This window comes from Engraulis encrasicolus, chromosome 4 (assembly GCF_034702125.1).
Source record: "Engraulis encrasicolus isolate BLACKSEA-1 chromosome 4, IST_EnEncr_1.0, whole genome shotgun sequence".
Classification (NCBI taxonomy): domain Eukaryota; kingdom Metazoa; phylum Chordata; class Actinopteri; order Clupeiformes; family Engraulidae; genus Engraulis; species Engraulis encrasicolus.
Window position 1 is genome coordinate 14,217,003 of NC_085860.1, and position 27,151 is coordinate 14,244,153.

The 27,151-nt window shown below is 45.7% G+C and overlaps 2 protein-coding genes across 9 annotated transcripts in view; both read right to left on the reverse strand.

Annotated features, from left to right (window-relative positions):
* LOC134447332 (zinc finger protein aebp2-like) overlaps nt 1-18,268 on the reverse strand; it is a 50,407-nt gene extending 32,139 nt beyond the window's left edge. The window contains exons 1-5 of the mRNA XM_063196744.1: nt 17,572-18,268; nt 14,499-14,709; nt 12,900-13,007; nt 12,056-12,245; nt 8,448-8,572 (exon numbers count right to left, since the gene is read on the reverse strand). Coding sequence (XP_063052814.1) covers nt 8,448-8,572; nt 12,056-12,245; nt 12,900-13,007; nt 14,499-14,709; nt 17,572-18,143 — 1,206 coding nt within the window. The 5' untranslated portion in view covers nt 18,144-18,268. The remainder of the gene's footprint in view (nt 1-8,447; nt 8,573-12,055; nt 12,246-12,899; nt 13,008-14,498; nt 14,710-17,571) is intronic.
* A 3,450-nt stretch (nt 18,269-21,718) lies between these two features.
* LOC134447334 (pleckstrin homology domain-containing family A member 5-like) overlaps nt 21,719-27,151 on the reverse strand; it is a 159,379-nt gene continuing 153,946 nt past the window's right edge. For 7 of the 8 annotated variants that reach the window (XM_063196751.1, XM_063196753.1, XM_063196750.1 and 4 more), the window contains 3 exons: nt 26,253-26,389; nt 24,625-24,733; nt 21,719-23,146 (listed from right to left, as the gene is read on the reverse strand). In XM_063196751.1, coding sequence (XP_063052821.1) covers nt 24,639-24,733; nt 26,253-26,389 — 232 coding nt within the window. In that variant the 3' untranslated portion in view covers nt 21,719-23,146; nt 24,625-24,638. The remainder of the gene's footprint in view (nt 23,147-24,624; nt 24,734-26,252; nt 26,390-27,151) is intronic. The other variant, XM_063196748.1, reaches the window with a different exon arrangement.

Genomic DNA, 27,151 nt, shown 5'->3' on the forward strand with positions numbered 1-27,151 from the left:
ACTGATGATGATGATGATAATATTAAGAAAACAATAAATGAAAAAAGAAAAAGAAGAAAACCTCCACTAATAAGAGCGACCGCGGCGAGCAGCAGCATGAGTGATTGCTCCGCGAGTATCTTGCCTATTTTGTCCATGCTGCCCCCCGGCTGAGCTCACATCTCCATGGAGCTCCAAAATGAGCAGCTCTCTTATCAGTTTCCCCAGCAGCTGAGGGCTTAAGGGGGGAAGCCTGCTGTAGAGGAGGAAGAGGGAGAGGGGGGAGGAAGAGGGAGAGGGAGAGGGAGGGAGGGAGAGGGGGGGGGCCCAGCCCAGGGGGAAGAGGAGGACGGGAGGGGCTTCCCTCACTCCTCTTTTCTCCTCTCCTCTCTTTTCTTCTCTTCTCTCCTCTTCTTTTTTTTTCTTCTCTCCTCCTCTCTTCTCTTCTCCTCTCCTCTTCCCTGCTCTCCTCTTCTCTTCTCTTCTTATCACCTGACCAATCACTCACCTCAAGTCTTCACCTGATCTCGACCCTCCTCTGGCATGCACACTGCCCCTCCCTTTCTCCCTCCCTCCCTCCCTCCCTCCCTCTCTCTCTCTCTCTCTCATCTCTCTTCTCCTCTCCTCTCCTCCACTTTTCTTCTTCTTTTCCACCCTTCTTTCCTGGCCCAAGAGCCGTGGTTACCTCCCTTAACCTCTTTCTAAACGCTTTATCTTCATGGATTTCTCCTCCACGCCCTCTTTCACCCCTCTCTCCCTGTCCATTTTCCTCTTACTTTCTCTTCATCTCTCCCCCTCTCTCCCTCTCAACCCCCTTCCCCCTTCACTCCCCATTCCACCCCTTTTTAAAATACTTTGGACTGCAGCGTTCTTCTAGCATCCCAGACAAATGGAGCACAGCTACGGGAAAAAGAATAAAAGTGGAAGAAAAAAAGAAGAAGAAAAAGGTGGCTGGAGAGAGAAAGAAAGGAAGACAAAAAACACTGACAGATGAAAGGAAAAGAGAAATAAATGTGCTGGACAAAAGGTAGTGTTGGGCAGCAGGGCTCAGGGGAGGGGAGAGACGGTATTAGTGGTGTGGTATCCAGTACACTCTGGCTGTCCCTGCAACACGCACTCACACGCATGCACACACGCGCACACACGCACGGACACGCGCACACGCACAGACACGCGCGCACGCACGCACGCACGCGCCTGTCTTTTTTGAGGTGTGGTGGTGGTGGTGGTGGTATACAGTACACTCCTGGCTGCCCCTACCCCTGCAACACACTTGTACGTATGGACGCGCGCACGCGCACACACACACACACACACACACACAGTGGCTACCCCTGCCTCTTCAGTATGCAGCACTACTGACTCATACACAACCCCCCTCCCCACACTACAAACCTCCGCTAGGGAGGGGACGGTTAGAGTGGAGAGAGGACTGGTTTGGAGGGGGGGGCATGTGCCATGTCTGGCTGGTTTGGGATGGTGGTGTGGGGTGGTGCAGAGGAGATGGGGGGGGTGTTCCACTTTGTAAAGGGGCTGCAGCTCTGCAGTCTTGTGCCTGCTAATCACTGGGACTAACAGGAGAGAAGCGGCCTCATGGGAGTAAGTAATGGGTATCACACCAGCTCTGTTGGCATACATGTAGGTGTGTGGGTTGGAGTGAGTGAGTGAGTGTGTGTGTAAGAGAGAGAGAGAGAGAGAGAGAGAGAGAGAGAGAGAGAGAGAGAGAGACAGAAAAGGGGGAGGGAAGAAAAAGAGAGAGACAGAGAGAGGCTGAGTGTGTGTGCGTGTGTGTGTGTGTGTGTGTGTGTGTGTGTGTGTGTGTGTGTGTGTGTGTGTGTGTCCGTCCTCTAGAAGTGAGAATCCATTCTCCCTCTACGTCAGCAGCAGCAGCTGATGAGTCACACCTCTGCTCTCCTCTCCCCTCCTCTCCTCTCTCTCCGCTCCTCTCCCCTCCTCTGCTCTCTCTCCTCTTCTCTGCTCTCTCTCCTCTCCTCTCCTCTCCCCTGCTCTCTCTCCTCTCCTCTCCTCTCCTCTGCTGTGTGTGAGTCACACGATGGAGGGGATAAATAAAAAATAAGGAGCAGGTGAAGGAAAAAAACTGAAACAAAGCATGAAAACTGATAGTGCTGTCACCTTCAGGAGGGCTCCTTCCTTCCTGAACTCCTGTATTGGTCTGGAGCAATGACTCACTGGTCTGGAGAGAAAGTCTTCCCTGTTACCATGCCCTGCAGGAAACTCCACTACCACTACCACTGCTACTGCACTACCAAGTCATATCCAATGGGACTCACTATTTCCACGCCACCTCATACAGGGGGCTTCACTTGCGTCTTAAGTCATTCAGAGTCCCCATACCCAATACCTTGCCTGGCTGGGTTGATTAAGTCCCTCTCTGTATTCCCAGACAATATCCCAAGAGAGACATAGTCGGTGAATCGCCTATTTATTTTCTTGATGTCTAATTATATAAAACACTATGTGAAGCTTGATGGACAGCTGGTTTCGGATCTGGTGTCTGTTGACATGACGGATCTATATACAAACTACAAGCTTTCCTGTGTCTATTAATGCACATATCTTGCTCTCTCTTCCTGACCAAAACATGGGGGAAGATTTCAGTGAGGCTTTCCATGCTATCTTTCAGATCAGAGTGATTGTGACATGAGATTTTGATCAGGCTGTCCAATACCACCTCCTCAAAACACAGAATCAGACTTACAGGCAGTACAGGCAGCGTTTCCGGCACATCACTAGTTAATCAAGTTGGGAGGGGATATGCAACGATCATGATCAAAAAGGCTGTGTTGCACAGCTTCCTATGACATGTGAGGTGAAACTCAATTATTTAACTCGAGGGGAGGTGGGAAATTAGCACAGCTCCAGGAAAGCCATTCTACTGAGACAACTCCACTTCAAACCTGTAGGGGTTAAGATGAAAAGTACTTAGCCAGAAAGTCACTTCAAATCAGCTGACAGACACTCACAACACACAGACACGAACACACACACACACACACAGTCCCAAAGGTGTCCTCAGCAGCCCCCTCCCTGTATGAAAGAGAAGAGAGCATCATCCCTGTGCCATGGCGGCCCACCAACACAGAGCTGAGAGCTGTGAGGCCCACTGGCACCTCACTGGGGAAACACTAATCAGTCAAGCCACTCCTGTATACAACATGCACGCACGCACACACGCACGCACGCACACACACACACACACACACACCTCTGTATATGTCTCACACGCTCACACAATTTTGAATTATGTATGCATACTGCTACACAGGCACGTGATCATTTTCAGCCGTTGTCTTGCATGCTTGTACACACGTAAACGTGGAAGTGCACGCGCCCACGCGCACACTCACACGCAGACGCACACGCAGACGCATACAGTAACATGTGCACTTGGACACAGACACACATGCATGCACTCTGATGAACATACAAGGCATGTACTCATTTGAGAGCCCCCTAACTGCTAAGCCCCCCACCCCCACCCCCCACCCCTGACACACACAGTCACAGTGGCTAAACGTCAACATGCACTTCTCATCCAGAAACAGAAAAACAGCCCATGATGACAGCACAGCAGTACTGCAGCACATCAGTATGACTCAAGGGGGGGATGAGAAGGAGATGGGGGAGGAGAGCAGGAGTGCACTGATCCCGTCTTTTAAGAGGGACGAAACAAGAGGAGAGAGAGAGAGAGAGAGAGAGAGAGAGAGAGAGAGAGAGAAGGTGTGTGCTGTGCCTGTGCGCCTCTCATCAACGTGTAAGTGACATACTGCCCCCTGGTGTGCTAATGCGGAACTGCAAGCCATTGACAACAAAATGGCAAGAAGTGCGAGGGAGGGAGGTAGAGCGAGGAGGGGAACACAGTCAAAGAGCCATTCACAGTGGAGTGCGCATGCTTGTGAATGAACAGCCGGGCATTTATTCACACATACAGCTGAGCCACACTGCCACACATGGCTTACAGACAGTCAATATCAGGCAGTCAATATCAGTGCTACCCAGTGCCCGCTCATCTTACAATCAACCCCAAAAGCAACACACACATCTGTAGAGATGGTCAATTAATGCAAAATTAAGAGATTATCTTAATTCCCGGCTAGATGTCAGATGTAGTACACTAATTATTTTTATTTTCATTCTGGTAACAGCTAATTTATAACAGGGGCCGTGTCTTCAGGGGTTAATAGAGACAAAAGCCAGACCAGTCTAACCATAACATCTACAGGATGAGAAGAGCATATACGGTATGGTACGTCGTGTCACTTCAGCTTCACCACAAAATATTCAGAGGAGTACAGAACTACAGTAAACTGGATTCGAGTTTGTAATTCCTAACAAGAAGAAAGGATAATCTAATCTACACTATAGTACATGTAGATACTTGTCCAACATCTGACTTAACAGTCCAAATGATCACATTATTATTTTGAATGTGTAGAGATAGCATCTGTTGTATAGACGCTCTATTTCTGCACTAAGGTCATAGCGTTGTGGGCACAGCATCTTTTATGGCTTCAGCCAAGGCAGAGCCAACAAATTAGCACAAATTAACGTCTTACATATAGGCTTTCAGGCCACTATTGTTGTTGCAATCAATAGTTTGACTTGATCTGAACTACGCATAGTTGAGTCAGCCATTCACATCTGTCCATGTTTCACCCTTGGGAGTAAAATGACTTAAGAGACATCCATGACTTCAGCCAGCTGAGCCATCCGCTAAACCCAAAACAGATGACAGCAGGGACAGACAGACAGTACACTAATTATTTTAATCAGAACCAGCACAATTATGGGAATGATTTTCTCAGACAACATCAGCCATGTGTGTCTGTGCAAGTGCAGTGGATGACGACTTCAGCCCAGATGACTCTTCTGAATGTACCGTGTCTTGGAGAGTCTTCAGATGCAATGGGCTTACGGTCGATCCAGCGCCTTCTTAGTGCCATACAATGGCTTTTAGTTTTTATTAGTTTGACCTTTATTTAGTATACAGGAAGGTCAAACTGAGACATTATCTCATCTTCTAAAGAGCCCTAGTTGAGAGATGACCAATGATTTCATTAAGTGAGACCTGCGAATGCTTTTAATTTCACAGATGACAATTTCCAGTCATTTACAAAACAAAAATGTTTTCAAACTCTGATTTGCGTAATACTTTGGAACAGGCCATTTTAAGTTTTTTTATTAAAAAAAAAAAAACAAACCCCAACAAGTACAGCTACTATGAAGCGAAAGTACAGAAATGCTTTTCCTCCAAAACCATGTTTCATTGCCAGCAGCTGAATATCCCAGCTGTTGTCAAGTCCACCTTTGTAGAGTCCAAGACAAGACCAAGACCAAGACCAGAACAGTCAAGTCCGAGACAAGTCTGAGTCCAAAGAGGTTCGAGTCCGAGACAAGACCGATCCAAAAAGATTAGAGTCCAAGGCAAGTCCGAGTCACATGTCGGTCAGTGTTAAGCAATGAAAAGGATGAATGTCAATAATGTGCCATGGATGTGAATACAAACTTGTTTGTTATTGCATTTCAAGCTCCACTTTAGAATCTATGACGGCCAGTCTTCTAAACAAAATGATGACAGACCCGGGCGAGTCCAAAAGCCTAATTTGGCAAGACCAATGTCCCAGTCCAAGACAAGTCAGAGTCCAAACAATACAGAGTTCGAGACAAGTCCAAGTCTCTAAAAAAACGGACTTGAGTCGAGGGCAGAGTCCGGACTCGAGTCCTACAGCCCTGCCAGCTATATCTCGGCTATTGTAATAAATATCCCTGCTACAGTAAGTACAAATCCTTCACAGAATGTATTGCATCCTACAGTAATGGGGCCTCGCGTCTCAGAGAGTGAGATTATGTCCGCATTGTTCTGGATCTGACAGACCGTATTTTAGTCTGAAAGCCAAACAAATGAGACAGGGGGGACAAAGGGTTACATTATGAACGCCGAGCAGGAAGAATAATGACTGCTCTGAAGTTCAACGCTACCTACAACCCGCTCCTCTCCATACATCGCTGCGCCCTGACAAATCTATTTATTTTGGGAGCTGATGTGGTATTTGCTTTTTCCCCCTTCAATTCATCATATTTTCTGACAGTTCCTGATGAATATGATGTTATTGCAGGAGGTAGCAATCAGAAGCACTGGAATGTGAAACTGTGGATCAACATAACATATGAATTATTGTTATACTAGGGGAGAGTTATGCGTTATGGAGAGCCATGTGGATCGCAACCAGGGATGGTGGGACGGACTGCAGTTCAACTTACAAGGCTATTTGTGTGGACGACTATGTTTGCAAGAACATGTGATCAACTCGTGATGGTCTATATAATACAAGATGACATAATATGCTGCATTACGTATAGTCGTAATGGACATGCAAGCCAAATATCAATGTCACTACTTTGAAAAAAGGCCAACTTTCATCCATAGTGATTGTGTAATGTTATCTGTAGATGCACAATTATGTCGGACAAGGGCCAGCTATTGACTTGGCATGCAATGCAGCCTTTCAACACAATGCCTGGCTCACATCTGTCAAAGACCACCGCTGACACTCGTGTAAGTTAAGGGTAAAATATGCATACATTGCTGGAGAAACAGAGGAAAACATCGGGCGGTTGTGTTTTATCCGCTTGACACGCATACATGCCTTGGCTACAATCAAAGCCAGAATTTGCACAGTCTTGCAGAGAGCAAAGTAGTGTGTTGCAACTCAATCACACACATGGGAGAGAGTCGGTGGAACAGATTAGTTTCATAACAAATTCAAATCAGAGGGTGTTCATGTCAAACAGGATTATTGATATACGTTGATGACATTGTTAATGTAGAACTAGGTAGATCTTTGTTTAAAGATGTGTGCACATGTGCAGCAAATTATGTGGCAAGAAAAGAGACGTGAAAGTTTCCAAATGCACTTAGTGGGTGAAATCCCTGGCATGAAACTTCATATCTTGACAACACAACCACCAATTTTTCATAGCACACTTAAGTGTGAAATAGCCAACCCGATCAGAAAACTTGCCAAGCTAAAAGCCTAGCACTAGGAGTCAAACAATGGATCAATCCAATGTATTCCAAGTTGTCATAAATGCGAGCTGTTAGACCAAAGAGACTTTTTACTATAGGTTGCCTGAACTGAGGCATGAGTTTACACGTCTTCTGCGGTGGTTTTTCAGACGTGGTAGGAATAGGATGGAGGTAATAATTATACCGTATTATATAATAAGTCATATTAAAATATCTTCTGGGTACTTGATTTTTTGTGCATTCACGCAACAAGGCTAAGTGACCATATTGCATGCTACTGCATTTTTCCAGCTCAGTTTTGATCCCCGACCCCACTCTATGACCAAGCAATCTTGGTATGGTAAAGTTTAGTCATGTCAGGAGGACTGTGCAACCAACAGCACCTAAACAGTGAGCCACTAAATACTCCTGTGAATGTTCAAAAACCATCGCGCTACATGTAAAACGCGCTGCTCCTTGCCACCTACTCTGCGATGGAACTTGAAATGTGTAAACAACGACGTCAGAGAGGATCCGTCTACTGATGACTTCCAGTGTGGTGCCTCACACATACTACAGATGAAGTGCTGTTTGATGAGAGAAAAGTGATCCAAGTTAGAGTTCATATTGTTTAAGAAGAAGTATATAATTTTCTTTCTTTAAAACGAAATTGCAGCAATTGCCAAGAATTCTGAGCATGTAGGTAAGTAGATAGAGCAACACTGCACTACTGAAATGCAGCTAGGACAAGCAGGATGCTTAAAAGTTGCAGAAACACGGCCGCTATGCACGTTCTGCAACCCTGCGCAATTCCTTCTGGTTAGGAAGAGGCCCCAGTTCATTTCAAGCCCTTTACTTACATGCCTCACACAACATGAGCTTAGACTGTATGTGCGTAACATAGCGGAGGAGGCAGCCCATCCACAGTGCGAAACTCTCACTTTCGTTTTCTCCCGGGGGCCGAGAGGGCTGCGAGGCTGTGGCTACGACTGAACCACAGAGAGCCCAAGGGGGGGGGGGGTGGGGGGTGGATACAACGAGGGAGAGAGAGAGAGAGAGAGGCAGAGGAGAGAAAGAGAAAGAGAGGGGAAGAGAGGAGGAGAGGGAGAGAGGTGGGCTGGGCGAGTGGGTACAATGAGGGAGAGAGAGAGAGGGAGACAGAGGAGAGAAAGAGAAAGAGAGAGGAGGAGAGGGAGAGAGGTGGGCTGGGTGAGTGGGTTCGCTAAGGAGGAGAGAGAGAGACAGAGGAGAAAGGAGAGAGAGAGAGAGTGCGTTAGAGAGAGAGAGAGACAGAGAGAGACAGAGAGAGATAGAGCGAGAGCGAGAGCGAGATAGAAAGAAAGAGAGAGAGCGAGCGAGAACAAGAGTGGGCAAGAGGGGAGGAGGAGGATGGCGCCTTCAGGCGAGTGTGTGGTTGCCAGGCGCTGCTCTGCATACTCACGGTGCTGTGGAAGACTACACTGTGGCCACTGCCCAGGCTCTCGATGTGGGTTGCCAGGTTGAAGCAGATGGCACGGTGCCGGATGGTGTCCATGGTCTGGGCATCGAAGAAGTCGTGCGGTCGAGCTGGAGGGAGAGAGAGAGAGAGGGAAAAAGGGGGGAGAGAGAGACAGCGAGAGTGAAAGACAGAACGAATGTGGAAAAAGCAATGGGGAGAGAGAGACAGAGAGAGAGAAAGAGAGAGACAGACAGACAGAGACAGACAGGGAGAGAGTATGCGTCAAGCATGGAACATGAATTAAGAAAAAAGGACCAAAAAAAGACAATGCTATCTACTGACAAAAACTGGATAACCTAAGCTTGACGCAAATGAGGAGAAGCTCCAGAGCCTGAAGAGGAGAGTTTTCAGCTGAGGAGGCCAGATGACAATCTCTGACTGCGCTGGAGGCTGATTCTGGGGTCTGTTCCTTATTACCAGGCTCATCCATGCAAAGCTGAGTTATGCTTTCAATGCCTTCAATGGCCCCCCAGGCCTCCAATGCCCCCCAATGCCCCCCCCCCCCCCCCCCGTCCTCCTCGCCCTCATGTGAGATAGAGCAGAGAGGCTCAAACCCACCACGATGATGATCTGTGAAGAAGAGTTTATACCTCCTGCCATAATAAATTAGCTACAGTTTAGCTGTGCAGGAAAACTTTGGAGAAACACACACACTTACAGTAAGACACACACACACACACAACAAACAAGCACTCCTCCTCTGACACACATGCACACACATACGCGGACACACACACCCGCACGCAGATGCGCACACACACACACGCACACTTCAATTTCCTTTTCCAGTAATGAAACAATGAAGACATGTTAGCCTGCATGAGTGCAAGATGGGGTCATCCCATTCCCAACACACACATTTTCCTCTCAGACGCACATTGTTAAGCAACAGTCTTTTAGCCTCTACAGGCATCACAGGGAGTAACACCTAACTATTCACCCAATACGATCACGAATGACTCAGTGCACAAAGAGGCTTCTGACGTTGTTACCTGGCTGTCGTCAGATGAATGGCTGCCACTTTGCTCCACGAACATTCATTTGAAATTATGGCAAACTCTTAGGTCTGCAAAGGCGTGGTGGTTTATCAAAAAATCCTTGCACGTGATTGGAGAAACCACTTGTCGGACATTGTTTGTGCGATGCTACATTAACTAGTCACATACTCAACAAATACAGTCGAAATTACAGAATGAATGTTGACGAGTGAGTCCAATGCAAGCGGCTATTGTTGTCTAAAACAACTGAATGTTTCACTTATTTTTCCCTTCTCCAAAATGTTTAAACTCTGACTACATCACATCTCTGAAAATTCCCTCAGTCTTGATTAGTTCGGTTGCATGGCGGTTCGGGAGCTGGACGAATATGAAAATCCTTTAGACCCTCAAGTACGTAAGCTCTCAAAACTGAGTGGAAATACAGAATAGTCTGGGGAGAGCGATGACACATGCTGCCCAAAACTGCATTTCCCTTATTGTGGACATACATGCCCGCTTGACAATGGCAGCATCTTCACCTTTTTTCCTCAGTGGGGACTCTTTAACTTGAGCAAGATGGGGAAACGTAGAGGAGGTACAAGATAGAAAACCGGGGTACTCAAGATTGACGTCTTTATTATGTATTATTTGGCTGCAACACAATCTTGAGTGCCTCAGATTTCTCAAAGCTGCCGTATGACATCACCATCCAACAAAAAAGTTCTATTTGGTGACACCTAGTGACAACAAACTTGAAGACAGATACTCTTCCACTCAGTTAAAAAAAACTTCTGGTGTGTGTGTGTGTGTGTGTGTGTTTCTCTGTGCCTGGTTACACTTTTGTCTAGACAACACGGTCTAGAGCGTTCAGTTCCGCAGCGTCAGGAAATCGCACCATTTAATCACATCCAACGATTTTCACACTTACTCAGTACAAACACAGCGACCGCCGACCTTGGCTGTTTAGAAAGGCGCTATATAAAACAAAATTATCATCATCATTTTTATAATCATCTCAGTATACTATCCACAAAGGCAATCCAATCAATGCAGACTAGCCCTAAATGAATCTGAACCTCTGCTTACTGCATACCCATGCATTATGCGATCAGCAAGCTGCTCTTTTTCTCAGCTTAAAGGGGCCTATCTCGAAACGAGACCCGGCCATATATCGCAGGCCCGCAGAAAAATATTCCGACATACTTGGTTACGGGGAGCAAGTACTAATCATGAAATAGCTCTCGCTGGATCAGGGAATTTTTGCTATACATGGGCAGGAATCAGAAGTTGCAGATTTGCTCAACTTTTTTTTTTTGTGCTGGTTTTTAGTGGCATCCATGAGGAGAAATGAGGCCTTTACACTAAGCCAGCCAGTGGCAGCCCGGCCACATGTGCGCTTAAAGGCCTACTGCGCACCTTTTCATTAAGGCTGCAGGGCAGGCCGAAGCTGACCCAGCAGAGAGAGGTATCCTGCAATACTTTGACTGCCTCAGGGCAAAGAAAACACATTTTGTCGAGGGAACAACCTATGTGTGTTTGTAGTAGAACGTATTTGCAAGCTGGCTTATGTCTTTATAAGTGATCCCAAATGCCAACATCAACATATCCCAAAGTCAACGTCAATACGTCCTAATGCCAATACTAATATGCCAAGCTAATGCACACTGAAAAGCCCAACAAATAAGCCCCTGGCAGGAGGATGAGCAACAAATGGGCCGTACGAAGAGGAAGGTACTATGCATGTTGTGTTGACTTGTTTTCAAGGTTAATGCTAGCAAGCGGCCCAAGATGGCATTCAAAGCCGGGAAAATATGTTGAACATACGACCCATAATCAACAACATATGGGTCATTATTAAAGGGAATAGTGTTTGTATATGGATGCGCGCGCGCACGTAATATGCTACACTTATACACGCACGCACGCAGGCACACATGGACACTCACACTCTCACAAAGAGGACCACTTCCGCCTGTAAAAACAGGGGCACACAAGACTGTACATTTAAAGGAGAATTCCTGATGATTTCAACATGCATTTGTTTTGATCATGCTACACTTGCTTACCAGTAACTGCAGTTTTTGTTCAGCCCTTTCCAGGATCTTAGACATTGTAATGGGGTCATGGTTTGTTTACATTTTCAAAAGGGGTCACCTTATATCATCCCAGAACTTATTTGTTGTAATGTGACTGTCTGCAGATGTGGAATAACATTTGGATATTTGGAGTATGTTGAGACGCATTTAAAGGTTTTAAAAAAAAAAACAAAAAAAAACCAAAACATTGCCCCCATCAGAATGTTGGGATCTCGAAAAAGGCTGAACAAGAAAAATGCTGTGTTGTCAAGGGTAGCACAGGAATTCTCCCTTAAAATACAAACACGCACACACGCGCACACACGCGCACACACACGCACACATGCGCACGCACACACGCGCACGCACACGCACACACGCGCACACACACACGCGCTCACACACACACACGCACGCACGCACACATGTAGCACACACGCGCAGCACACACGCGCACGCATGCAAGCACACAGACACACAGCAGCTGCTTGATACATACGTAGAGATCTCCTGCGCTTGTTTTTGAGTTTGAGCTTCCTCTTGTTGAGGCCGGCTTTAGAGGGGGACTCCTCCTTCAGCTTGGCCTGGTTGGACAGCTTGGACGAACTCTGCTGACTGAAGTGGGTGGGCACGTGACGGGCCAAACCCCCCTGCGACGCAAAGCTGGCATTGCAGCCTCCTACCACACACTATGGGGAGCAATGGAGAGGGAGGGAGAGAGAGAGGGGAGAGAGAGAGAGAGAGAGAGATAGAGAGATGGAGGGATGAGGAAAGAGAGTGAATGAGAGGGAGAGAACGAGAGAGAGAGAGATGGGGAAAGAGAGTGAGACAGACAGACAGAGAGAGCCCATGAGAGAGTGCATGAGATATGAGTGCTATTATCCATCACACAGCTGACAACTTTATGGCAGTGGTTCTTCACCTTGGATTAATCGAACCACAGGGGGGTGTGTCCATTCAGTTGACCAGTGTTGCAAAGTGCCTTCCTCTTTTACCTCTGTGGCAATGTTTCACCAAAAGAAACTGGAGGACTTTGGCAGATATTGATGATGTTAACCCTATGATGAACTAGGCAACCTTTATAGATAAACATTTAACAGTAGTGTGTATGTTGAGAGAAGCATTTAACAGCAGTGTGTATGTTGAGGCAAGCCTTTAACAGTAGTGTATGTTGTTCAGCGCCTCCAGTAAAAGTCCTTGCAAATATGCTTATTAGTAAGCAACTTACACTACAGTATAAGGTATAAAAAACTGATCTTACTGTGAAAGGGACACTTGAACTGTGCGTGTGCGTGTGTGCGTGTGAGAGAGAGGGAGTCTCTTGGAGTGAGCTCTTACTGTACCTTGAAGGGCTTGTCTCCGCTGTGTGTGAGCATGTGCCTCTGTAGCCAGCTCTGGCTGGTGGAGGGCGTGTTGTAGACCTTACAGCCTTTCCACAGACACCGGAACTCCTGAATGAAGAAGGAACGAGATGACAGAGGACAACTTCAGAGCGAGGTGACACAGGACAACTTCAGCACCAAACTACAGCCATCAGAGCTGGCTCCCCGTCCAACACTACATGCATCTGATGTTCAGAGCCAAATGAGTATTTATATGCGGCTCTAATCATGGTGTGTGTTTGGCGCCCCCTGTAGGCGAGCACAGACATCGTGGGTGGACACACAGACTAACAGGATCATAGGTTGCGTAAAAAGGTTTTCAAACGGGGGGCCGGGGCACCTAGAGGGATCATGGAATTACTGAAGAGGGGTCACGGACAAAGAGGACTTTGCATAAATTTGGGAAATCCACATGTTCACAGCTAATATAATTTCATAATTTGGTTAAGAACAGTATTCACTTGCATGGCGACTTGTATGGATGCATTTGCTGTCCTGTGCATTTCCACTGCAACTTCTGTGCAAACTATTAACTGAAAATCTAGCAATATTAATAGACACAAAAAATGCCTTCGAATATGGGGGGTTGGGGTTGCGAAAATATTCTTGGGTCCTAAAGTGAGTCTCTGCTGAAAGCATTTGGGAACCACTGGGTTGTAGCATGTAGCTGTAGGTAAACTTGGTGCCATCGAGATTAGGGGTGGGCATTGGCAAGGGGCTCAGGATTCGATGCGCATCACTATACACAAACCATGATGTGATACTATCACGATGCATTGCGATACATGTATTATTGCGATGCATTGCTGTATTTACTTAATTCGTTTTCTTTTTTCACCTCTGCCAACATTATACAATAAAAATATGATAGCAAAACTATGATAGCTTTTACGTAGAATAGGTTGCAAAAGGCTAATAATCATAAGCATTGTTGTGTGCAGCATTGACGAGCAACATGTGTGTGCCGTGTATGTGTGTGCATGTGAGTGCATGTGTGTGGTGGGTGTGTGTGTGTGTGTATGTATTTGTCGTGCATGTGAATGGGTGTATGTGTGCATGCGAGTGAGTGCATGTGTGTGCATGCATGTGTGTGTGTGTCGTGCATGTGTCGTGCATGTTTATGTGCCGTGTGTACGTGTGTGTGTGTGCTGCAGTACTCCCTGCTGGTCGTCCACGTGTACTGAGCGAATGAGCTCAGCCAGGTCTGGGCTGTGTGTGTGTCTGTCGTGTGTGTATGTGTATGTGTGTGTGTGTGTGTGCAGCAGTACTCACGCCTCCCTGCTGGTCGTCCACGTGTACTGAGCGGGTGTGCTCGGCCAGGTCTGGGCTGTGTGTGTGGTGCATGTGTGTGTGTCTGTCGTGTGTGTATGTGTGTGTGTGTGTGTGTGTGTGTGTGTGTGTGTGTGTGTGTGTGTGTGTGTGTGTGTGTGCAGCAGTACTCACGCCCCCCTGCTGGTCGTCCACGTGTACTGAGCGGATATGCTCGTCCAGGTCTCGGCCAGGGCCATGTGTGTGTTCGTGTGTGTGTGTGTGTGTGTATGTGTGTGCAGCAGTACTCACGCCCCCCTGCTGGTCGTCCACGTGTACTGAGCGGATGTGTTCGGCCAGGTCAGGGCTGGAGCTGAAGCACTTGGGGCAGTGGTCCCAGCAGCAGGCGTACAGCAGGCTCTTGGCAGAGGAGGGGGCCACACTGCCCTGACCGTTCATCATCGCAGGAGTCGAGCGACCACTGGAGGCAGTGCTCTCCATGTCCATCAGAGTACTGCTGATACTGGAGGGAAAGAGATGGAGAGAGGGGGGGGGGGGGAGAGAGAGAGAGAGAGAGAAAAGAGAGAAAGAGAGAAAGAATACAGAAGGAACAACATTAAAGGGGCATTCCACCGGTGGAGACATGAATATGTTACTGAAAGTGGGTCATATGTATAGTAGAATAGTAACATACATTTCTAATTTGGTGCCTTCTTGGCCAAGAAAAGGCAGAAAATGACTTTTTAGTGCTTGTGGATTTGTGACAACAATCCCCATAATGCACTGCAATGCTCAAGTTTCACAGGCCACACCCAGTTATTTGGGACTCTATTACCTCGTTCAAAAAGTCGAGAATCCCAAGAAAGTCGACCTAAAACCTCGGGAAAGTGGGCGTGAATATTTGGTGACGCAGTGTCAGATCGATAATTATGGAGGTTGATCTCTGGCAGAAGTATAGAACAACGAGTTCCCGAGCTTGTGTTTTGTATGACGACACACGCATCATCAGCATGGCGCCCATGCATGGAACTAGCATGTAAACAGTATCATAAATGCTAAAATATCATCTTGTAATCACTATCAACAACACCAGTTGATGTCATTCAATTGCAGATGTACATACAGTATGTCAGTAATGCTGGTCTCTGACTGTTTGATTTAGCCTACTTAAGCTAAAATGATATGTCGTGTGTTTGGAGGCTCAAGGTGAGGTGAAAAAAAAAGAAAAGAGAACCAAAACAAGACACGCATGAATCCCGATTGTTCCGGGGTCTGTGGCGTTCATGTGCCAAACTCCAGAACTCGATTGTGATGTGAGCTGTGTCGTCAGCTGTCTTGAGAGGTCCCGAGCTGGTGAAGGCGACATAAGCATCATCCCTCCCTCAGCTTGCAGGCAGTGTTGCCAGATTGGGCGGTTTCCCGCCCAATTGGGCTGCTTTAGGATGACATTTAAAAATGGCATTTTAGCAGAAAAACGCCAATTTTTGGTCATAGAAATCCATAGAATTGGGCGTTTTTTTTTTGCGCTTCTAGGCTGGTTTTGAGCATTTTTTGGGCTGGAAATCATCAGCCTCATCTGGCAACCCTGCTTGCAGGTGCATCACAGTGGGACAGACATCACTGGAAAGGAGAAGCTGGAGCACACTGCAGCTTAGTTTTTTCACGTTTCTGTGTTGCTACACCTTCTTCAGAGTCAAATGATAGCAAGAGAGAGACACACATTTCAAGACTTGACATTCACAGGTGATCCTACTTGGTTTGGCTAAATTGGTCTGATCTCATTGCAGGTGACCCCACCCCCCAACACCAGGACAAGATTGTAGACAATTAGACAGCTTGCCAACTTCCCAAAACAAAATAAAAAAGTGAAAAAAACAATACACAAAGAACATTGTCAATAAAACCACAGCTACAATTATTAGAAGACCACAGCCGCGATGCTGGAACAATTTGTTACAGAGAACAAGACATATTGTGTTCCTCATTTATGCCCTGAGGCTCCACTGAATTTAGAGTATGAATCCAAAATGCCTTTCCACAAAGCCTCTCTGTCTAATTGTCTGCAATCTTGTCCTGGTGTTGGGGGGTGGGGTCAATTACCTGCAATGAGATGAGACCAATTTAGCCAAACCAAGTGGGATCACCTGTGAATGTCAAGTCCTGAAATGTGTGTCTCTCTCTTGCTATCGTTTGACTCTGAAGAAGGTGTAGCAACAAAACGTTGGTCGGGTGTGTGCACAAAATAAAGTCTTGAAAACTAAGCTGCAGTGTGCTCCAGCTTCTCCTTTCCAGCTATGCCAGTGACTTACTGGCAGTGTTGCCAGATGAGGGCGATGATTTCCAGCCCAAAAAATACACAAAATCCACCTGGAAGCACTAAATCCCGCCCAATTCTATTGATGTCGATGGGAAAGATTGGCGCGAGTTTTCCTGTAAAACGCCATTTTTTACCTGCAGACGGCCATCCCAAGCAGCCCAATTGGGTGGGAAACAGCCCAATCTGGCAACACTGCTTACTGGAGCCTCAATGCCAGTGATTTCAAAAGCACTGGGACACTGATCTGTGATAGGTCTGTTAGAGCATTAGGTCCAACCCCCTATGGGCGGGCTTGAAAAGGTGGGAAAAAGGCTTGTAGTCTCAACAGAAATCCACCTCTCTTACACTTCCTATGTCGATGATGCAAAATGACCATTTTTACATCATTGACATAGGAAGTGTTAAGAGATGAATGCGGTTTTCTCCTATCTCAGGGGGAATTGAGAAATGTTTGAAAGACCATTCAAAAGTATGACTGGCTGTCTATCAATGGAAAGCCTAATGCAAAATGGGTGGAGTGTCCCTTTAAGCAATGTGGACCCCTTCATGCATAGGAGCTCACACTGAACTCCCCCTGCTCTTCCTCTCCAGAAGGCAGATCACCTTCAGTGGGAAGAAAGAGGCAAACTCGCCTCCATCAGATATTCACCCATTTATGATATTATTTTTTCTGGTTCGCATGTAAAGTTGCAAGTGACTGAATAGAACAACATGATGCACTACGGGGACATACCATCCATTCACAAAAACAGCACAAGGAGAGAGAGAGATGTATTATGTGTCACTAGCATCGCATGCAACCAGTCAATGCATGGTAGCAAATGCATCAACTTCCACAGTATACGAGTCTATCAGTAGCAGCACCAACATGGTCTTCACAGATGACAGTTGGCGTAAGCTACAAGTCAAATGTTCACAGAAGTTGCTTCATGCGTGTCATACCACAGTTTAAAGGGACCGACTTGTGGAATAAAAAGCAAATGCAGCAAAACTGAACCGTTATCAACATTCAGCCACAATACCACTGTCGACTAAATGATGTGATTTAATAGGGCCAGGATTACCCACCTGTCTTCGGAGTCCATGCGACTGAGCGGCTCTCCATCAGAGGACGACATTTCTATGCTAGCTCGCCTCTTGTCGTCTTCCTCGTTGCCTTCGTTCGCCACAGTTTTATCTGTAGAAGTACTTTCCTCGTTCGCTTTAAATCCAGTGCATTGCTTGTTTGCAGGGGAATCATTTTCATCTGCCAGCGTTTGTTCCTGCTTCACCGCCTTCGGTGCCTCTGTCGCATCTTCACGTTCCAGTGGACCAGCGGTGCTGCTGTCATTTTCCACCGCTGTGGGAGCATTGCTGCTTTCGCCATCATTGACAGCTGGCGACACTTCGCTGCTGCAGTCCACAGTTGACTGTTCGTCTTTCACGACAACGTCCACCACCGATGGGACTTCCTTGTCAATCTCATCTTTCTTTTCTTCCCCGCCATCTGCTGCTTCAACACTTTCCTCGACCACCGTGACGCTTGACTTGTCGTTTGATATCAGGCCCGAAACCCCTTCAGCTTCCACCAACTCCGTGCTTAGCTCGCTACTCTGCTCGTCGACAGCTTCGGCCTTACTGTCAGCTGGTGTTGAGGCCATTGTGCCGGTGTAAACTGTACTTTGGCCGTTGCTCAAACAGCCTAAACACCGTTTACATAAATAATCACTTGATGATCGCCATTGCTAGCTGCATAACATCCACTTGCAACCAGCAGGTAAAGTGATGGGTTGATCCACAACTGACGCTGGGGGGCGTGAACACGATGACGTAATGCCGTTGAAGGGGTATGTTCAAGAACGAACATGAACCATGAACTTGAACATGAACGCGATTTATTTGAGATTTTGTATAGTTGTATGCAGCCTACACATTACTAAAATGAAACTCGCACAACATAAACAAAAAGTTATGTGAAATCAAGAACTCTGACACTGAGTGTACCACTCTGTAATTTACATGCACAATGTCTGTCTGGATATTGGATTTATCTCGAATCATCATTACATTATTCTGCCTCACGGTGGCGACGTTGTACCAGCCAACAGACAGCTTTCACAACCTCACTGCATTGCATGTAGGCCTACAGGTAGATACAAAAATAAACATCAAATCTATAATCGATGTCCCTTTATTTTTAAATGCAGACATTTTTCATTCAGTTTAGTTTTTCTACATTACCACGGTAGGCTATTTATAAATAATATAAATACTGTATTACCTGCAGTGTTGCAGTCAAGGTCTACCAGTCTGCCAGTAGGCTATATAGTGTCTGTTCAGATTATGCTAGTGGTTTGAATGATTTAGGTTTGTTTGTAGCCAGAAATAATATGACGTGTTTTATCTAATTCTGGGCTGTTCAACATACAGTGAACATGGGGTCGTGATTAAATTCACTTTATGCACATAAACTGAAAATGTACAGTACTATATTTTTATTATATTTTCATTAGATTGACAGGGTATGGCATCCTGTGGTGACTGAGTAGATGTGGGCAGTAGCTCCATGGTGTGCATTCCAATATGTGTCCTTGCGTCCTCCACTTGGGCTTGTGGCCTTACGTTTTGCTGACGCCTCGCCTCCATGGAGAAAACAATTAAGTTTCCCCATTGTCAGCTAGGGGAATATTCTTCATTTGCCATCCTGTTTGAAAATGACTTATCAATTGAGCTTTTGCTAGATATTGAAATATAATGCTGTTGTCAGTGATGTCATCACGACGTATTACTTCCTGGTACGAGGCCACAAGCACAGGTGGAGGACGCAAGATCGCATATTGGAATGCACCCGTGTTTGTGCCAGATGCCCATGAGGTCCATCTGCCCCTAGAGGCCACAGCGGCCTGGACATCAACACACAGTGTTGACACAAGTGTATTGCATGACATGACATTGACCTTGAAGGGACAAAAGACTAACGTTGTGTGTGTATGATGTTGATGTTGATTGCTCCCAGACACATTACTCGCTTTGGAACTACGGTAGCCTGTCAGAATGAAAACATCTCAGAATATACAGTACTAGCAAATCAAACTGACAGGTTTTTTATGTCTCCACTTGTGGCACTTTACAAGCACTTGGACAGATTACTGGTGTGCAGTCCAGTTTTATTTGTTTTGAGTGCAGCGTGCTGGGCAGACGACAGCTTTGACCATGCCCGGGCCAGTCATTGGAAAGGGCCCCCTTTTCCCTGGGGACAGGACAACTGACCCCTTTGTGTGTCCCCCACCAAAAAATTGAGTTTAGACTGAAAAAGTCTTTATCTTGTAAGAAAGCCGTGTGGTTCAAATGTGCCCCGTTTTAGAAATATTGCTATGTCAAATTTGCAGTAAATTACAATATCCAGCCTAATTCGAAGGCTTTGAAAGATTTTTTTTCCCAGTTTCAATGTTGGCGTAGTTACTGCACTTTGCATTTTTAGAGCAGTATACTGTACCGTCCCTGGGCAGGGTCTCACCGTAGGAAGGAAGTGCCCAGACCAACCAAGGCCTCCGTGCCACACTATGCCCTTCCAGAAGGTCACTGGCCTGGCACAGAGCAAGGTCTTCCTGCAGCCAGGTGCTGATTTTATAGACAAACACACACACACACACACACACACACCTTCCTCTCCACCACAGGGCAGGGGCAGGGCGCTTATGAAGGACAAATAAAATATCCAAACACCACAGAAGCTCCTTTGCTGTGCTTTTATTCAATGAAAAATGGCACAATGTTCCGATCGGCAAGGTCTTCGTCAGGTGACCTTATGCGTTATGCAAGCCTTTATATCCTGCACATGCAACAATTGTGTTTTTGGGGCATGTGTGGCACCTCACACGTTCTGACAGGATTCTTATGAAGCCTGTTTAGCGTCCTGTTGTCCATGTCTGCTTTCCCAGGAGGCAGTGGCACCTACAACTGCAGCGGCACTGTGCATTCTACAGCAGCCTGTGGATTCTTTTTTCCCCATGTAGGCCTTATGCAGACTACAGAGATATGTATGAAGTATTAGTAGAAGTACTCCTAAAGTAATTACAACACTAGAATATGACCTTACGTAGTACTGTATATACAGCAGTTATTCCACTGTACATAGAGAGAGAGAGAAACAGGTAAAAGTGTTGAAAATGAGTTTAGCCCCTTACTTACAGTGACAAGCTGCAGCCATATTGTCCACTGGCTCTGTGCCTACTGGCCCAGGAGAGGGTTATTTTAGGCTCTGGGTAATTGAGGACGGGTGACTAGCTTGATGACTGCCGTTTGACGCACCAGGTCAGAGGCAGGGAGAAGGTGACGGGGTTCTCGGCATGCTGCATTTAATGAACCAAGTGAATTGAATTTAAGGGAAATGTTCTGGATTCGAGTGCCTTTTCCCTTCTGAAAGCTATTGTTAGCACTTGTTTCTGTTCTTGGTGTCTGTTTCTTGTTGCTATTTGAGGCCTGTTATTTCCTGTGTTAGTTCAGGCTGAAGTTGATCTGCTGTTCTTCTACGGTACGTCTTCATTAGTTATTTCCTACCTGTGCAATTTCCAAAAGAAAAGCGACAGCTAAATTACACAACACCAGCAGAAATACGGTTCTTTTTATAGAACTTGTGAACACTTAAATCTTCTATAACACACACATTCGACTTACTGCATGTCATACTAAGAACTACGGCACCAAAAAGCTGGGGCCAAAATAAATGTCTAAGCACAGTTGTTTCTAAGCACTTCTTCAATGTTTTTAAAACTCGTTTGGAAGCAAGATTGTATGGAACATTTGTTTCAAGGCAAGGGTGTGCTCAGTCCCTTCATAGTAAATCAAAACAGCTTTTGGCTGCATGCCGGTTGGTCCAAGATTATAGTATCCAGGTTAGATGAAAAGCTTGACCAAGGCACAAAGGTATTTATATTTTTAAGTCCTCTGTGGACATGACATTATAAATAAAGACATTTCAACTCTTTGGAGTGCCTTGATCAAGAAAAAATATTTTCACCTAACCAAACCTGCATGCCATTTTACTTTGAAGTCCAAATGACACTGCAGTTGTGCATGTTGTGGAGGCCTGTTAGCACCTGCAAATGATGAGGTGAAATCATTAAGGAGCTTGAGGTGCCATTTTGCACTGAGTCTAGGAGAAAAATATTATTTTATGTAAATGGTGTTAGCATGAGGCGTGCAATGTTTAAGTTCAACACACTAAAGCACTTGGTAAGAACATCAACATTTATTTAACATGATAGAAATCAGATGGGATATGAACATTTGCATACTGACTCCAGTTAGTGGTCTCCTATACACCAGCTCTGTTCACTCTTCTGTGTACAGTATATACACAAGGATCCTCTTTTATAATAATTACATTTTATACAAAAAAATACTCTGCAATCCTGCAATTACAAACTTTTACTTATTGCTTATTTTACATGTGCTAGTCCCTTCTCTATGTCCAGAATTCCAAACCAACCAGGAAAATAAATTGAATTCCAGGAAAAAAAAACAACATGTCTATTTAAATATCCTTTTTAAAAAGAAAGCACGAAAGAAGGCAGGGAGCAGGGGAAAAGACATGAAGCATATTTAAAGCCAGAACATTCATGTGTGTGTCGGCAACTCTGACATGAACTGCAAGCCGTTTTTAGACATAAATAATTGTGTCTCAGGGAGGAAAAATACTCTCTCTAAAGGCAGCGATAAAGAGGCAGCATATGGATTAGTAAATCAGCTGATGTATACTCTATATATCTATACATATAAAACAATAGGGTTTATGCATTTAAATACTGTAGATTGCAGTGTTGTGTACTGTAAAATATATGGGATTAAAAATGATAAAAACGGGTTAAATGTGTCATTAAAAAAATCCAAAATAACTTAAGAACAGAACGTAATGAAACCATTTAAAAACATAGAGTCCAAAGTTGCTCCATTTCTGAAAAGCATCCAGTCCGGTCCTCTTTTAGTAGCGGACGTTGGCATTGAACGGGGTTCAGTTTGATGTGTCCAGTATGAAGCACCACCACCAGCAACACTGATGGAATATGTCCCCAGTCTGTCTGCATGGCAAGTGCCGTGTGTGTGTGTGTGTGTGTGTGTGTGTGTGTGTGTGTGTGTGTGTGTGTGTGTGTGTGTGTGTGTGTGTGTGTGTGTGTGTATGTGTCCATAAGGCCTGATGCACTGGTGAAAGGAATATAAACATCTACACCGCCATAAGAAAGGGACAAGGTGGTGACATAGAGGGAGTTAAGTGGTGTCACAGTGCAGAAATGGTTCTTCTTGTTTTTTTGGAGTCGTTTCGTTTTCATAAAGCCTGGAGAGGAGAGGAGCCGCCTGGCTGGCCTGGACACCGTGTGCTGTTGGGAAGTCATTCTCCGTGTCACCAAAGGGCTATACTAAGAAGCTGGTACCATCTAATAGGAGAGCCTGGAGTTCTCATTCTCTAAGGAACACGAGGACTCCAGGCTCTTCTGTTAGATGATCTACTTCTCAACTTAACCTGGTTTACTCCTGAACCAGCCTCTTAGTATAGGTCCCTGCAGAGGAGCCGTCTGGCTCGGCCAGGACGCCGTGTGCTGTCGGGAGGTCACTCTCCGAGTCACCGAGTCTTATGTGTAGGTTTTCACCGAGGCCAGGGCTTGTGCTGTAGACAGCAACGAAAAGAAAAAGACATGAGGCAGTGAGCGTAACAGCTTGAGGCAGGAGGCACAGCAGGGACCGCAATAAAAGCTAGACCCTTATTGCTTTTGATATTTAAAAAAAAAAAAACTCAACACCTATATACAGCTTCATACACTTGAGTTAAAGTTGCACTTGCTTGAAGCAAAGTAACTAAGAATGAGAAAAGAAATGGTTCAAAAATAGAACAAATCTTCATGAGTCATGACTGAGCCATTCTGGGATATTCTGAGAGCGTGAAGTAGCGCCTGTGCAGGACATATTGTCGTGAGGGCTGTCTGAGGCAAAGCCAGACTCTACTTTCACAAAGACTAATGGGCTCGGGCTGCATGGCTGTACCCTTTGGGAAAGTGAGTTCACCCTCTTGCCTTCCTGCCTGCCTTTAATTTGGGGGAGTGTAGGAGCGGCATCAGCAACAGTCCCTCTTGTCCACCCCATGATAAAAACAGTTGCTACGGCGACATACTAATGAAATTTTGGCAAGTTTCCTTACGCAGAATTCCAATCATGCACCACAACTCACAAAGTCAACACAAGCAGAGAGAGAGAGAGAGAGAGAGAGAGAGAGAGAGAGAGAGAGAGAGAGAGAGAGAGAGAGAGAGAGAGAGAGAGAGACAGAGAGACAGAGAGAGAGAGAGAGAGAGAGAGAGAAGCACACAGGCTGGCATGAAATACACTGCAGTGGTATTGGGGTGTCCTTCGGACATGAGTGTAAACTGTGCCGTCATAGATAGAATAGATGTCCTGGGCTGACCTTCCTCTGCAGTGAAACAAACAAGTCTTTACTGGATAGGGGAGTAATACAAATCTCTCTCCTACTCTATTCTGTAAACATACTGATTTTGGCTTTTCTTAGCCAGAAGACATTTTTACCCCCTGCAAAATAAAGCATTAACTGTGCACACACATTCTTCATTTTCTTGGCAGAACCTTTGAAGCATTTGATAGGTTAGCATTGCAGTGATAGATTACAGAGGAGAACTGTTATCCGCATGCAAGAGAGACCAGAATAGTGCGCCAGAGCAGCCTTGTTTGAAAGAGACACTTTCAATTTACTTTTCTGTTCGGAAAGGAATGAACACACGCACGCACATGCAAGCGCACACGCACGCACGCACGCACGCACGCACGCACGCACGCACGCACGCACGCACACACGCACACACACACACACACACACAGGACAGCCAGCATGCAAGAGTATCAGAAAACGACGAGAGAGTCTGCTGCAGTAGTAAAGTGTGTGTGTGCGCGTGTGTGTGCGCCTGTGTGTGTGTGTGTGTGTGTATGTGTGTACGTGTGCACGTGGAGGAGAAAAGGGAAGAGAGCAGAAGGGAAAAGGAGAAGAGGAGAGAAAATGACTGGAGTGGAGAGAAGATGCCTGGAGTGGAGACAAAGTTGGGTGGAGACGGAGATGTAGATGGAGATGTCTGGGCTCCTTACTGTGGGCTATGGCACTACACACACATGAAGTGCGTCCCGTCAGTGAGCTGCAGGGGGTTGTGTGATGTGGGGGGCACGGGGGACTGGGGGGAGGATGGGAGACTTTTGGCTGCAAACACAAGACAAATACAAACACATACATACATTCATATTACATACATACATAAACACACCACACATGCTACATTAAACACACAAATGCAATCAGCAACGCCAACGCGCCGCCTTCCTCAGAAATGTCCTGTGTGAACGTGATGTGGTGTTCACAATGGGGAAATTGGACTGTGATGATGATTAACAGAGAAACACATCTGGGAACGCACAAAAAAATAGAACACTTGACAAAAAAACATTCAGCAAGACTCAAAACAATCAGCAAAACATTTGCATATTAATAACAAGCAGGTCTTCATCTCAGATCACTTTCAAGTAACGTTAATGAGCCCGGTCACAGAAACATAAATGCTTTGGTTTGGCACTTGCTGCCAGTAACTACGTATGCTGATTGCAGTTGTGCGATTCATGCAGCATTCACTCGCTTGCATCATCACACGATATACAAAATCAAATTCAGACAAAATTCAACTCAACAAGAAGTCAGAGCATGTTCAAAAAGTTCATCAAAATGGTAAATAACTAAATATAATAATGATATTAACTAAATATAATTTTGACGTGATATACGATGGAAATAAGCGAGATCATTTTGCCACTGCTGTTTCTGTGATGGGTAATAAGAAGGAGAGAAGACTGAGGGGGAGGAAGACTGACTAAGGACCGAGTCCCAAAGGGGAGATGGGAAGTGCACTGGGGGATTACTGGAGGGCTTTAATGAGCACTGACCAAGTGCTAAAAGTAGAGAGGATTTGGAGGATGAAGGAGCGGAAATTAAAACCTGTGAAGTCTAATGAATTTCAGCTTGGCTGGCCATGCCTTTACAAACATGTAGGCCGCCTCTGATGGGAGAAAAATATTGGCATGTCTTTGATATAAATATACTACGGAAGTCAACAAAACAAACTTGCTTACTGGCAGAGAAGCTCATATCATCCCCTCCATTTCCTCACTCTATCTTTGACTGTCTGCCTAGTTTCTAGTTTCTAGTTTAGCAGAGCTGTGTCGTATCTAGCCAGTGTCAGCATCTCAGTGCTTCCTGCAGGTGTAAACTCCAACCTGGGGTGTATTATACCAAGAAGCTGGTTCAGTAGTAAACAAGGTTAAGTTAACCTTGAGGCAGAGGTAAATCATATAATATAAGAGCCTGGAGTCCTCATTTCTTAACTAAATGATGACTGCAGTTGGATCTATTAGCAGGTTTGCCACTTCCTGTAGATTAACTAAGCCTGACTTATCACTTAATCATGTTCTTAGTATAACACTTAAGTCTTGCTTTGCTATGCCTTTGCTTACTCGGTGTTCCAATCCACTCCTATTAGCTTGTTTATATCTCCCGTTTGTAAGTTGCTTTGAATAAACACACCTAGCGGTGTGTGCTGTGCGTGTTGTGTGTTTGTTGTGTGTGTGTGTGTGTGTGTGTGTGTGTGTGTGTGTGTGTGTGTGTGTGTGTGTGTGTGTGTGTGTGTGTGACGTGTGTGTGTGTGTGTGACGTGTGTGTGTGTGTGTCTCACCAGCCACGATTTTGGAGCGTTTGGAGGCCTCGGCTGCGAGCTCGTAGGAGATGTTGATGATCTTCTCCTGCGTCTGGGTCGAGCCGTCCTCCTCCGTCACCTCCTCCGTGTTCAGGGCCACGCCGATGTTCTGCATGCTGACGATGGATCAACAAGGAAAATTACAGGCAGTTATACAAAGGACCGTCTGTATACAGAAATAAACACCAGCCAACCAGCCAAATGCTGGTGAAATTTCAGTTTGGCTGGTAGAAAAGACCAACTCACTAGCCCCTTTGACCCATTAGTGAGTGTGTGTTCTGCATGCCGACAATGGACAGACAAGGAAAATTACAGGCGGTTATTAACACACACAAGGTGCAAGCGCTCTCACACACAAAATGTAGACACAGTGGTGGGTGACCGAACAGATGAAGGGCAACAGCAACACTACTGCATAAAGAAAAAGAAGAATATTTTTTTAAATAATTCAAAAGCTTAGTGGACAAACAGAGCTGCAGAGAGAACTCACTTCTCTACGAGCTACAGAAGACAATGTGACACTTTTGAGTGAAGTCTGCTTCTGTGGATGTGTGCGCATTAGCAAGTCTACGTGACAGCCATGTGTCATGACCAGGCAGTGAAATGCGGCATTTCTCAGAAGCCTCACACAAATACAGCGCTCACAATAATGTCAGCCAACCCTAGCCAGCGTTTCAAAGTTGCTTTCAGAGACAGACATCCTCTGCAGACGCTGAGATTGCCGCTGTAAATGTCACAGTGACATCGCCGCGCCGCCTGTGGCTCTGAGCCAGGTCACTTCCTCCCCCATATACTTATATCCTCCTCTCAGCTGAAAGCAAATATCACTGAAAAACGGTAGACAGAGAGAGAGAGAGAGAGAGAGAGAGAGAGAGAGA